We start from the raw sequence: 14,477 nt of genomic DNA on the forward strand, positions 1-14,477 counted from the left end.
GAAATCAATGTTAATTCTCTGAGGCAAGATAACAATATTGTAGTTATGTAAGACAATGTCTGTATTTTTCAGAGACACATACCTAAGTATGTAGAGGGAAATGTCATGGTCACTGGGATTTGCTTCAAAGCAAAGAACAAAAGAGAAAAAAGAAATAAATATGAGCAAATGTGGCAAAATTGTTAAGTTTGGGGAACAGGGACAGAGAGGTTCATTATACTATTCTACTGTTCTGCTTACCGTAAATTCTATCACAGATTTTTTTTAAAGATTGTATTTATTTATTTGAGAGAGAGGGACAGAGAGAGAGTATGTGTGTGTGAACATTAGCAGGGGGCAGAGGGAGAGGGAAAAGGAAAGAATCCCTGCTGAGCACAGAGCCTGCCATGGGGCTGGATCTTCCAACCCTGAGATCGTGACCTGAGCCAAAACCAAGAGTTGAGAGCTTAACCAACTGAGCCACCCAGGCATCCCCATTGTAGATCATTTTAATACAGTTTCTTTTTAAGATTTTATTTATTTATTTGAGAGGGAGAGAGCATGTGGGAGAGAGATCACAAGCAGAGGGGAGAGGTAGAGGGAGAAACAGACTCCCTGCTGAGCAGGGAGCCCAATGTGGGACTCGATGTGGGACCCGATCCCAGGACCCCAGAATCATGACCTGAGCCAAAGGCAGACACTTAACCGACTAAGCCACCCAGGCGCCCTGTTTTAATACAGTTTCAAACAGTACTGTGAGCAGCTGACCAGGGCAGCTGACTGATGAACAACTGATCCCTGCATTTAGCCTGCCTGGGCCCGTGGACAGCGAACCGGCTGCTATGATCCCAAATCAGTCACGTGACAACTGCTGCCCATTTCAAAGCCTGTTTCTTTACCTATACAATGGGGATGGTAGCAGTTCCTCCCTTGTGGGACTGCCTTACAGGGACGATGAATGAGAACACGCGATGCACTTGGGACACACCTGGCACTTCGACAGCAAGGATTCAAATAAGATCAGCTGTCATTTTATCACTCAGCTCACTGGGTCATTATGCAGGCCAAAGGAGGCAGTTCAGGTGTGGTGTCCGGCCAGTGCTTTGCACATGGGAAATACTCAGCAAATGTTAGCTACTGAGCACCAAGAAAACCAGCCTCAGAGACAGAAAGAGAGTTTGTTAGCAACAGTCTATCAATTCCTTTAACTCTCAAAACTACCCTATAAGATGAGAACTATTCCTGTTTTATAGATGTGGATTCAAAGACCTGTTTAAATCTTAGACCCGGAGTTGAATGGCTGTGAAGCCTTGTGCCATCCCTTAACCTCTCTGAGCACTCTCATTTTCACCTACGATGAACACTACTCCCCCACCACACCCCCACCAAACCTAAGTGACATAACTGAGGCACTGCTGGTAGCAAGGAGGAGTGGTGCAGCCCGTTCAGCAGGGCCCCTGGCGCAGACATCTATCCCAGGGAAGCCCGGCCACAAGGCCCAGGAAAGCCACTGCCTCTCCATGTGCACAACAGAGGGGGTAGTGTCTGCTCCCTCCTCACCTCACAGGTTCCTGTGAGGTTAAAGAGAATTTCTGTGAAGATGAGACTGTGAGGTAATGGAACAGACCTTTAGCAAACATAACAGAAGTAACGTACAGGGTAGACATAGGGAATGTTGGACCAGGAGGCAGGGGTAGTGGAGGTGGTGGGGGAGGATGTGGTGGTGTCAGAACCCAAGATTTAAAAGTACCTACCTCCGGAGCCTGGGATTAACCCTTACTCTCTATGGCGGAAAAATTGTAAGACTCACGGGCACAGCTGCAAGGAATGAGAATCCTGGTTATATCATTAATTAGCCGTGTGACCTCTGGGGACAATGGGAGCAACAGCAGTTATATTATTAGATCTGGCTGGTAACAGTAATGGCAGGTACCATTTATACCAGGATGTATTACAATGGACTAGGTTCTATGTCACGTCCTTTATTATCTTGAAAATGTAATTACTACTGTCCCCATTGTAAAGATGAAGACTCCCAAGCCTCGAGGGCTTAAGTGACTTGATCTTGCCTATAAAGCCAGCAGGTGGTGAAGTTGTAATTCAAACCCAGGTCCTTCCAGATCTAAAAACCCAGCTCTTGCAGCCACACCAAGTGATTCTCAAACCATTTAGCTGCCTTGGGGCGCTTTTCTTATCTGTGAAAATAATTGGATTGGATCAGTGGTTCTCAATTTCTTTGTTTCCCCATCAAAAGACCCGGGCCCCACCAGCACAGGTATAAAAAGCCCATTCTTGCTAAGAAAGGCTGTCCTAAATCTCTAAGTAGTATGTTCTTTCACTTATCACTTCCAGTACACTGTTGAGAACACACAAAGTGGCCATTTCTATGCTGGTACCATTACGAAAAAGTGGTACTAGTTGGGTAACAGGTGTGTGGGTGTCCTTCTTTAGCCACCTGAGGAAGAACTTCTGGACTCAACAATCTTCCAAAGTCCCTTGGGCTCAGAGCTGTTGAGTATAGAACTGTTCCTCAAAATGATCAGGGGTGGGCTCCTTCCCCACATGGCCAATTTCCTGCTGCACTGCTTTTAGGTCACTGTTATCTGTTCCCTCCTCTAAATTCCCAGAGCTCTGGCAGCTTCTCTCGGCAGGCATGTCACACTGGGAATACCTGCCGTGCTGCGGTCTTGCATCCTAAGTGGTGAGACCCTCTCTGCATCTCTGGTGCAGACGCTGAGCCTGACACAAAGGAAGCCTCCCCACACACGAGAGAAATGCCTGCTGGCCACTGAGAGCGCTTGGGGGTCAGCGTTCTTCCAACAAGACACACTGCTCACTCATCACGCGGCTGGAAGTCACTCCACCTCCAGAGCCAGAGGGCGACTCCTCTGGGGTAAAGGCAGCCCTTCCCATTGCATGCCCTCTGACCCCCTTGGGGACCTGGCTTCCACTGGACCCCTCAGGGACACATTATGAATTCTCCCCCTCCCGTAAATATGATCAAGTCACTCCCTCTTGAACCACCAATGTTCTTTCTTTGATGAAACTTCTTGAGAGAATGGTCTATACCTGTTTCCTCTACTTCCCACACTCACTGCAGCCCTATTCCACAAGTAACCCAGCTTCAGTCTCCACCGCAATACTGGAAGGGCTCTCTCAACACAACTGACATGTCCTTCAAAGCGCGATCAAGAGGCCTCTCCTCTAGCCCTCCCTGGCCTGAAGCATTTGGCACTGTTGACCACCTTCTCTCCAACTTTTCTTCCCGAGCTGATTCGGGAGGCAGTGTGGCACGGTGGGAAGAGCGGAGACTTCAGAGCTCTGACTTCATCCATCAGCTGCATGGCTTCTGGCAGCTCATTTAACCTGATTCTCAGTTTCTTCATTTGTAAAATGTGTAATATAATCTACCTTGCAGGGTTGCTGCAAGGATTAGTGATAATTTATGTATAAGAGCCTGGCACATAGCAGATGCTCATAACATCGTGGTGGCTGTCATCTTGTGGGACACAGAACTCCATGTCTGACACTCTCAATCATCTGCCGGCCATCTCCACCTCATACGTGCAGGTCTGAAATTAAACTCATGACCTTCCGCAAGTGTCATGGCTCACCTGAATTTTTCTCTTTCTCTTAATGGCACCATTATTCTTCTGGACATTCAAGTGCAACTCTTTCTCCAGCTGACAGCTCTTCAAGCACTCCCAATGTTATTCTAAAGGAAGGCTACACTTCTTAGCCAGTCATCCGGGTCCTTCGTGATGTGACCCCAATCAATTTTTATAGCTTCCCCACCCACTGTTGACAGTCACGTGGGAGTACCTGGGCTGGGGTCTCTGTCCAGAAGCCTCACCTTCTTCACGTCCTGCCCTGTGGGCTGCCTACTCCATCCTGCTCATTCTTCAAACACAGCTTCCACCAAGAAGCCTTCCTCTCTCTCCCGGAACCCCCACTGCATCACTGTTTCCTGCTTGCGCATACACACTTTCCTTTCTTTATTCTTGCAAACATCTACTGGGTACCTATTCTATGCCAGACACTGCATCCCCAGCCAGCCCTTAGTGATGAATCACCCCTGATGAATCAGACCAGCGAGGACTTTGAGCTTCCAGGCCTTCACAGTCTGGAAGGGGAAACAGTCACAGATGCCAGCAGCCACACAGTAGTGTGTCAAGTGCTAGAACACACAAGGGGCACAGGGCCTAGGGAAGTGCAGAGAGGGGGTGGCAGGTGATACGGCTGGTGCCTAAAGGCAGGCCTGCCTTCCTCAGCTGCTTCCAACTTTGTATTAAGTAGCACACGCTAAGAGAAAAGTGCAAAACCTCCCAGCACAGCTTGATGGATTCTCAGCACCGAATCCACCTGTGGAACTACCACCCACGTCAAGAAAGGGGGCTTTACCCTACCCCACATCTTTACCCTACCCCTACATATTCTCTTCCTCATTACTCCCCCAAAGGTAACCATTATCCCACTTTCTAACACCACAGATTAGTTCCACTGTGTTCGAACTTCCTGTAATAAGTCCATCTGACGTGCACGTATTCTTCTCTGTCTGGCCCTTCCGCTTAGAGTTCTGTTGGGGACAGTCACCACCATCGCTGCCTGTGGCCACAGCCTGTTCATTCTCATGCTCGTCCGGGCCTCCACTGTGACAACTACCATGATTTATCTATTCCCCCGTTGACAGCTTGGGGATGATTGTGAATGATTCTGCAATGAACGCTCTACAGTTTTTGTTTGGTTTCTTGGTGAACCTATGGACACGTTTCTGTTGGGCACAGTCATAGGACAGGCCTGTGTTCAGCTTTAACAGACAATGGCTAACAGTTTTCTACGGTGGCTTGGCCAATTTAGCTCCCTGACAGCAGCGTGTGAGGGCTTGGGTTAACCACGGCCTTGCTTGCACCTGGCGGTGTCCATCGCTCCCTTGTTAACCATTCTGCTGAGTATGTAATGGCGTCACCTTATGGCTGTGACTGCATTTCCTTGACATGTGTGAGATTGGGCCCTGTCCACATGTTCCCGACCAGTGGGCCACCTTCTCTTGTAAAGCAGAATCCTCTGTATTTAACTCCTCTTCCTCTGTGCCCTAGAGCAGCTCCTGTTTTCCCAAACAGACTCCGACTGACACCCCCAGGGACACCAGGCAGGGGGCTGTTTAGTGCTGTCACTGAGAAAGCTGCAGGCTTGGCAGGATCACATGACAGTTGTTCCTCAAAAAAAGAAAGCCGGAGTAGAAGCAAAGAGAAAAAAACGGGAAAAGGGCTGACTGTTCACATATCAATGTTGGGATGGTATGTGCACCCAACGGGTGCAGGAACAGAGATTTACATTCTGGGGGAAAGAGCCCGAGATCGAGGAAAAACCTACATATTTCTCAGGTTCGCCCTTTCTCCAGTGTGTGAAGCTAGACCCCCAAAATGCCCTCCCCACTTTGCAGTTAGTTGCTGAGTTTGGAAAAAGTGAGACCATTTTTACAGGGCTGGCAGGTCAGGTGGCAGGAAGCCGGCCCTCAGGCATTCTCCCACCTGGGGTCCTATTCCTCACATCTCCCTCCCCTCCCAAACTGGGCTGTCAATTCCCTGAGGTAGGAACCACAACTGTCGGAACCATCTCTGGGCACTGAGCAGAATTAAACGAACATGGAGTTAGTGAATGGCTATGCATTTTTTAAAGAAGGGGGAAAAGGATGGACATGAATGAAAGAGAACCTAATACTTCTCTATCAGATATCCGTACACAAATGACCACTCACCCTCCAAACAACTGGAGGGTTAGTCTTCAAATTCCCATTTCAAAGATAAGAAAGTTGAGGCTTTGGAACTTCAACAACTTGCTCAGAGTCAGAAGGCTGGTAAATTATTGAGGCTGAACTAGGACTCCATCACTGGCTCATTCCCCACCCCCTCCCCGACTTGGCCCCGTGGCTGAGGGCAGAAGACATACTCTTGGCCAGCCAGAGTGGTCAGCTCCATGGCTGTTGGGTTCAGAGCCACCGGGACCCAGGCTTCCAACAGAAGATGGTAGACGTTGCTGGTTCTGACAGGGCACAAGTCACCCTAGCCCCGAGGAAACTGAATCCAGGGGGAGTGCGGGTGAAGTCCACTCCCAGTTCTTCCGTTTCCTACAGGAAACCACAGAGGGCAGATGAACAAAGGCTCTGGGAGGCCAGTTAAGCTGGCAAGAGATTCAGCAGCCACACCTCTCACAGTCAAGGTGGTAGATAGTTTCACCTTCCTGGACCCTAGGTCCAACATACAGAAATGGAAAATGGCCCTGTTCTCTAACACTGTCAGGCACATGAGAAACACCCAGTTGTGGGCAACACATGGTCCCCATAACTGCTTTGCAAAGAGCCCTCTTCTACCCCTCTGCATCCTGAATGACAGATGGACACCATGGCAGGCATTCGAGAAAAGCCCAGCGAAGCCTGGAGAGGAGACTTCTGCATCCTAGAGAGCAGCCGCCCAGTGATGATAAAATCCATCTCAGCAGGCCTACATCTGTGCACGTGTGCACACATTCATCCATTAACCCCAAGCTGAAGTGTTAGGACTTGAAAGAGAATTGCCAATAACCACTGCACACTAGAAAGAGGAGCCAGCTCTTGCTAGGCACTGGCACATGTCAACACCTTTCAGACATTACCTCCTCGCATGTCCCCATCGATACCCTGAGGAAGGCATCTGCATCTCCATTCTATAGATGAAGAAACTAAGACATGAGGAGGCACAGTGTGGCCACAGAGGGCAGTGGTTCAGAGCTGCACGTGGGTCCGGGGTCACTGTGAGGTGTGAGGACTCACAGTGTGGTCGCAGAGGGCAGTGGCTCAGGGCTGCATGTGGGCCTGGGGCCACTGTGATCACACGCTGCCCCTGCTTCACAGCTTGCCTGTGAACACCATGTCTGGGGATTGCTCCCAGGTGCTATAAGACCCCTATCGGGCCCCGGCATCCCCAGCAGCTCACTGCTCTCTGTGATGAAAGGAAAAACACTCCTCACTTAGATCTTGCAGTGTGGGTGTGAGGAACAATTACTCAGAAAGATTATACAGCATAGGAGCCCTACAAAATATGATTTCCACACTCAAGAATAATCATCTAGGGAATAAATACTGCAGTACAAAGGGGTCAAGATGTCTCTTCCCCCTTGAAAATGAGTCTGGATTCTGCACAGGATTTCCCTACCTGCCAATCACAATGGGCCAGCACTCGAAAACAGTGTCCTACAGGCGAAAGGGCAGCAGGGTTCCAGCTGAGAGGCCAGTGGGCACATTAGCATGGCACCCCCCACAAGCCCAGGCCCGTGTGCCCCCATCCCAACCTTTTCTGGCCCCTGACAACGCTTCAATATTTTGGGTGGTTGAGGATGATTCAGCAGCTGTTCCAAGTTTCCCCCTGAACAGGTTTCCACCATCAATTTCTAAACTTAAGAGGAAATGGGAAAAAAAAGAAAAGAAAGGAGCCTGCTGATTGGAAGGCCCTTAAGCTGTGTGTACAGAAGCTGAAAATGTCAAGGTCTGAGAGTATTCAACAAATGAAAGCAGAATTATATAAAAGCAACAGCTAATAAAAAAGATTGTCGGATGCCGTGTTCTTCATCTTCCCAGCCATTACGGGAATAAAATTATCCACGGAGAAGATGGAAAACCTTTCTCAAGACTGGTACAATTAAGCCTTAGGATGGTGCCTCTTTGCTCCCCCATCTCCAGTGCCCCTTCCACCCCACACCCCACCCCCCAGTCTCCCTCACCAATCTCTAGTTCCCAGGATGTTGGAGGTGCTTTCCTTCTGTATATTATCACCAGCAAAACGCCAGTATTTAAGAGTCAGGCAGGTGATTGTGTTTTTGCACCTCCTTCTGGAAGCATTCAATAACTTCACAATCATGTAGGAAAACCTCACTTTAGAAAAGGCCCACATCTGCATATGTAAGGAGTTTGGGCTTCCCTGTAGGGTGAGGGGGGAGGAACAGATGAGAAGAAGGGCTCATCCAGGAGAATCTCCTTTCCTTCAGCAAAGCAGAGAACTGGGCTGAAGGAGGAGAACTACGGTGGGGATGAGAAAGCAGAGTGACAAGGGGAAAATAGATTTGAGACCAAAAAACGCTGTAAAGCTACTGCCCTTCACCCCAAGCAGACACAGGCACACATGCTTCTAGGAGCCAAACCCAGAGAGGGAAATGCAAGAGAAGCGCAGCAGGAGACCGCAGAACTGCACACATAACAACACAAAAAAATCTGTGCTCATGAACATATGGGCAACTGTGATAATTAGAGCTATGGCTGGTGGAATGTTTTTACCCTTTTCCAGGATCTCAAATCACAATCCTTGTCATTACAGCTACAGTCAAACCTGGGCAGGAGGCCATTCCAGGAACCCTCTCCTTGTTAAGGACCACCTCTGTAAGCGGCTCGGCGTGCCCTGCGGGCCTTCTGGACGATGCTACCACCGGCGGGTGGTGCTTGCTGTTCACATGACAATTCTGGCTGTCCCCTAAACACCGTTCAGGAGGTGGACAGGAGTGTCCCCGGAGCAAGGAGCAGCGTCCCTCCTGTCCCCATGGCCTGGAAATCCAGAAATCCACGTTTCCCTCAGCTTCCAGTGTGCCATGCCACAGGAGAAAACCCCTATGGAAATCAAGCCCCTCAGGCAAACTGTCAATTTCAAAGCTCCAAAGCGTGACAAACGATTCGAAGATTTGCCTGCAATAAGCTGATGGCTCAGGTTGCCTGGCATGCCGTCTCAGGCAGGAGGGAGAACAATTTTTTTTCAATCTCCCAACCATCTCCTTCCATGTTTTAAGCCGTTTCTTTGAAAAATCTGTCATGATCAACAAATTAAGCCCCCCAAAAAAGTAAGCAAGTTACCAAATGAATTTTTAAGAGTTGTTGTAGGCGTTAACAAAAAAAATAAAATAAAATAAAAATAAAGGACTGATGCTATGTCTTTGAATCTCATTCATTCCAAAGGCTTACCCCTAGAAAAGCAGGGAGTGTGTAGCCGTGGTGTACTTTGATCTCCCTGACTCCCAGAAGAAAATCAATAATACAACTTTAATATATTTGTACAGCACGACTTCACGTTATTATTATTTTTTTATCCAATGCCACTTAACTAAAGTCAGAAAGGTAGGCTAGGTCTCAGCACCGCCCTGTGGTGAAAGTGAATTTTTTCTAAAACTAAACTATAGCACAGCCAGGCGCATTCACAAAAAGCGGGCCAATTAAAAACCAATTATCTCTGTGAATACAACTTGTGGGAAGGGTGGGGATGTGGTGCTTGCCAGGTATAGGAGGGCAGGTCCACAGGGGGACCGGCTGCTGGTGCGAATGGGGAATTGGGAGTGCAGGCTCCTTTCTCCCCCACAGCGGCGGTGGACTCCGGTCAGGGGCTTTCAGGACCTGGCTCCCCAAGGCAGCCGACCTGAGCCTTACCTTCCTCTCAATGCGCCCCAGCTGCTCCTTATAGAAGGTGTCACGGCGGCTCAGCTCTGACTCGCGACTCTCCAGCTCCTTGGCCTAGTTGGAAGAGAACAAAGCGCACGTTACCAGGCAGCAGCTGGGCTGAGCTGTGGGGAGAAACCAAGGGGGTTCTGTTCACATAGACACTGACCATTTGAGCAGCAGCAAGGAGTTGAAAACCTATGCTATGCTAGACCACTTATGTACCCTGAAGTGTTTAATTTTCACCAGAAGACTTCAAGGTGGGTAGCTGCTAGTCATTTCACAGAAGACCAGCACTCACATTTACTGAGTGCTTACTATATGCCGAGTGCTGGTCCAAGTGCTTCCCACAGATTTCCTCACTTGACCCTCACAACACCTCTAAAAGGTGGGCAGGAGTGTTATGATGCCCCCATAGGTGAAGAAATGGAGGGGCCAAGTGACTATCCCAGCTCACAGCTACAAGGGAGGAACTGGGATTTGAGCCCCAGCAGGTGCAGGGCCTGACCACAGAGCTGTACTGCTCAAGGCCACACAGCCTGGAAGGGCCAGAGCTGTTCCCTGGCCACAGAGTCCTCACGCCTGGCACCAGACCATGCCACCAACTCACATGTGAGCTCCCAGAGGCAGGGATGCCAGAATGCCTTTCTTCTGGCGAGGAAAACTCCCTGCTTCAGGGGTCAGGGATCCGAAAGGTGAGCAGTATCAGAACCCTAGAACCCTAGAGCTTCTTCCTCACTCTGATAGGGAACAAACAGAACAGCCGGTGCACAGGGCTGAGAACCGTCCCTCAAGGTTACAGTTCGGCTGAGGGGCTTGGCTAACCAGGGCAAGCAACCTGGAGCTAGCACACCTGCAGTTGAACCCACCCCAGCTGTAATTAGTTGGATGACCGAGTTCCAGCTTACTCAGGTACAATATACAAGCCTGAAGCAGAAGTGCCAGCCGCACAGGACTGGGTGGAAGGTTAAGGAAACCCCTGCAGAAACGGTGGGGTCACAGCAGGCCTCCACCAAGGGATACTGCATCATGGCAGTGTCCCCCTGCCTGGGACACCCATGGCCCTGGAGCCTCTCAGGACCTCTGTGGGATAAGGTCTCAAGGCCTGCCCCCGCCCAGAGGGCTGGCTCAGTGCTCGTGCAGGGAAGTAATGCCATCTGATCACTGTCTGTCCCGTGCAAGGGCCCAGTGAGCTCCAGCACCATTTCAGGCTCCCGTGTCACTTAATGATCATGACCCCAAGAGCACAGAGCTAGTCAATGACGGAGGCCAACCATGAACCTAAGTTGCCATGACTCCAAGGCCTGAGCTGCTTCCCTCGAATCACACTATGGTGTCAGTGTACGGGTTTGAACTATTCAAAAAGACCGAGCAAGACAAGAACGGATGTTTTTGAAAGCCCACTTCCTTAGCAATGCTACTCCCCTGACATAAAAATTTACTAAAGCCCAGTAGGAGGCCAGTAATGAGGAGCCAAGCACCGGACAGTGGGGACAGAAACCCTGAGGAAAGGCTTGGGGTTTAGAGGACTCGGCTGTGTTCGGGGAGACCCGGCCGGCAGGGCTTGGCCATGGGCTGACAACCCATGAGAGTCGCGCTCTAATACTGGCTCCACCACTGACTGGCCTGTAAGCTGGCGCAATCTGCGATCCTTTTCTTGGGTATGTCCCCCTTACCTGTAGAATGGAGAACAGGGCAGAAACTTGGCTCCTGAGGCTGCTGTAGAATATCTAGAAATGCTAAGAAGGCTTCTGGAATGCCTGTGGAATGCCAACACTTCAGAAAAGCTAAATACAAACAGTGAGACTGAATGCTGGGGATTTCTCGCAGGATTTTTCAAACCATGCTGCCGAAGCAGCACCCCAGGCACGGGAGCATGGCTAATCTGTGCTGGGCCCTCCGCAGCCATCTGGGCCCTAACCATCCGCCGTCCCTGGTACAACCAGAGGAGAAGCTGGTCTGACACAATGAAGCAGCCAGTCTATAGGAATATCTTCCGGGGCTTCAGATTTGCCATTTTCTGGCCAATAGTCCCAGCCAACCGGGAAGATGACATCTGAAAGCAAAACTGCCAGGAGGCTCTTCTGCTGCCATTCACTTGAGGCCAGTGGGCAGTAGAGGAGGCTCTTCCAAGTGTTTTGCCACCCTCCCTCCTGCCGACACATCAGGATGCTTCCTCTGGGCAGAGGCTCCAGGAACACTCAGCTCATGGTTCCAGGGCCTGTGCCCAGCACGGACGTCTATGTCAGAAACGGGATGCAGGAATAAGGCTCCAGGCAAAGCTGCCCAACCGTCGAGGCTCCCTCAGGTCACAGAGAGGCTGTTCACACACAAGAAGAAACACTGAGGATACGGAGGTCTCCTTTTATAGCCATGTCACTCTGCAACACTACTAAGCTGATACCAAGTAAGGAAGTGATTAACTGTTTAGAGTCTGTCTCACCCACTGCAATGGAAGCTCTGTGAGAGGAAAGGCCTGACCTGCCTCGGCATATCCCCAAAGCCTTGGCCTCCATCAGGGTAGGCCAGCAAGGTGGCAGGCTCACTGCCGCTGCCCCACCCACTAACCTAACCGCCCTGTTCATCTCTGAGATTTATAATGAAATCCAGTGAGTGACAGTAGGCAGGAGGTGACACATGACAAGGGGCCACAGCAAATGAATGCAATACAAATGCCTGGTTGTCAGTGCCTGGCCAGGAGCCCGGCCTCCACGACACTGTTGTGATGAATGAAGGCAGGCATCAGACAACACTGGTCACTCTGCATAGCTGCCACAGTCCAATCCGTGCCTCCCAGCACTCACGAAGAGGCCATGCAGCAGGCACCTCGCAGCATGACCACGGAATTAAGGAGGAACGGGCAGGTTTCAGTGACTGATTCAGTAATTTATCAGAACATTATTGAGTGCCTACCATGTGACAGACACTATCGCAAAAGGGTTGTGGATACAAATGGGAAATGAGAGAGTTTCTGTTCTCATGGAGCTTAGATCCCAGTGGGAGAGACAAATGTGTGTGCAGAAAAATAAGATAATTTTAGAGAGGGATATGTGCTGGGGAGGCCACAGGCAGAATAACTTGTGGGGTAGCGGGTTGTTATTTTCTCTAAGGAGATTTCCAAGACAGTCTTCTGGGAAAAAAAATACTAAGTAAAGTGTGCTGTCTCCGATACAAAGGCAAAATATCACCATTATGAAGATCTACTTGGCGGATTACAGTCTTTGAAGGGGGAATTGAAAGGAATCTTCAGTGATTTAGTCAAGGACTTCCTCCAGTCAAGAGAGCAAGTGAGTTCACACTTTGATGCATCTTCCCTACTCTAAACACATAGCAAGAACATATAAAACAGAAGAACAGGAGACCAAAAAGACATGGTGAGGTTCAAAAACAAGATTAAAACATCCAACAGAATAGGAATGCAAAGCAGTAGGTGAGGCTGGAGCCACAGCCTTGCTGGGCTCTGGGTCTGGAGCCAGCAGAGGCAGCCAGAACAAAGCCTGCTCCATAGAGCAGGGGTACTGGGGAACCTAGGGCTCCCCTGGAATAAGAAGCTGATGAAAAAAATTCCAGGAGACTCTCATGTAGGGCTGAGGTTCAGCCCAAAGGCTGCAGCTCCAGTCCTCTCAGCCCCAGGCCACAAATGAATCAACTCCCCTGCTCACGTCCCAGCTCTGCAGCACCACTAGAACCACCCTGGAGAGGAGACTCAGAAGGCCACAGTCACACCTGTCTCTGAATGGGGGTGGCAGGTGTAGACCACCAGAAAAACACTAGGCAGGGAGAAACAAAAATGACAAAGAAAAGCAAAGCAAAGCAAAACAAGACAAAAATCAAACTTCCTACTCAAAATGAGCCTACAAACCAAATCCCAAATATGTGAAGAAATGTGATACTTAGAAAGGCTACCAAAAAAATCAGCAACTGGAATATGAATTCACTCCAGATGAAATTAATTTTATGGGACATCATGACTAAGGACTTTTAAAAACTTTTTATTATGCAAAAATAAAACATGAGACAGAATAATTTAATAAAACTCCAGATACCCATCACTAAGCTTCAGAATTTATAAACGAAAGGAATTCTTGTTTCACCCATATTTCCCACCCTCTCCCTACCCCCAAATTTCTTACAGCAGATCATTTCACCTGTACATACTTTAATATATTTCTCTAAAAAATAAGGACTTGCATTTTCCTAAACCAAACCACAATACCATTGCATACCCCACCAAATGAATTCCTTAACATACCAAATATTCAGCCAGTGTTCAAATTCCCAATTGAAAAAGGATTTCTTTCAATATTTTTTCAGACTTCATTGATTTATTTGAGAGAGAGAGAGTGTGTGCACGCATGGGGTGGGGCAGAGCAGGAGCAAGAGGGAGAAGCAGACTCCCTGCTGAACAGGGAGCCAGATGCAGGGCTCGATCCCACGAGTCCAAGATCATGACCTGAGCCAAAGGCAGATGCTTAACTAACTGAGCCACCCAGGCACCCCGATAAAGGATTTTAATAGTGCATGTTTAAGGTACTCAAAAGATAAATGAATTTCTGATTTAAAAAGAAGAAATTATGAACCTAGAACAGGAATACCCCCAAGCAGGTAAATACTAAGAATTTAAATTTCTTCAAAATAAAAAATGAAATGGATAAGACAAACCCTAAGCTGAGGGCAGTAGGTAGAAATTAGCAAATTAAAAAGTAGCAGAGAATGTGATCCAGAATGTTGCAACAGAAGATAAGGATAAAATGAATGAAAGAGGAGCTGAAAAACTTGGAAGACAGACTAACAGACTCCAACCAGTGTCTAAGAACTATTTCAGAAGAGCCGAAAGGGATGGCAAAGGAAGAGGTGGAGGAGAAGAAAGACAAGGGAGGGAAAAGAGAAGAAGGAGGAAGACAGACAGATGTTAGAGCAGAAGGCAAGGGAGGGTGGGGGAGGGTAAGTTAAAACGAGGTGGGGAAGGGAGCAAGATGTAGCAATAAGGAGAAAATTGGGGTGGGGGTTGAAGGAAAATGAGGGGAGGAGAAGAGGATATAAACAGAAA

At 48.9% G+C, this 14,477-nt stretch overlaps 1 protein-coding gene across 3 annotated transcripts in view; it reads right to left on the minus strand.

The window, feature by feature from the left end:
• CHCHD6 (coiled-coil-helix-coiled-coil-helix domain containing 6) overlaps positions 1-14,477 on the minus strand; it is a 238,782-nt gene that overhangs the window by 104,462 nt on the left and 119,843 nt on the right. For all 3 annotated transcript variants that reach the window (XR_002143494.2, XM_011229722.3, XM_034658882.1), the window contains exon 5: positions 9,419-9,502. Coding sequence is in view for 2 of the 3 variants with exons in the window: in XM_011229722.3 (XP_011228024.1) it covers positions 9,419-9,502 (84 nt within the window). In the remaining variant the exon portion in view is untranslated. The remainder of the gene's footprint in view (positions 1-9,418; positions 9,503-14,477) is intronic.

Source organism: Ailuropoda melanoleuca, chromosome 4 (genome assembly GCF_002007445.2).
Source record: "Ailuropoda melanoleuca isolate Jingjing chromosome 4, ASM200744v2, whole genome shotgun sequence".
In the NCBI taxonomy this organism is placed as follows: Eukaryota; Metazoa; Chordata; class Mammalia; order Carnivora; family Ursidae; genus Ailuropoda; species Ailuropoda melanoleuca.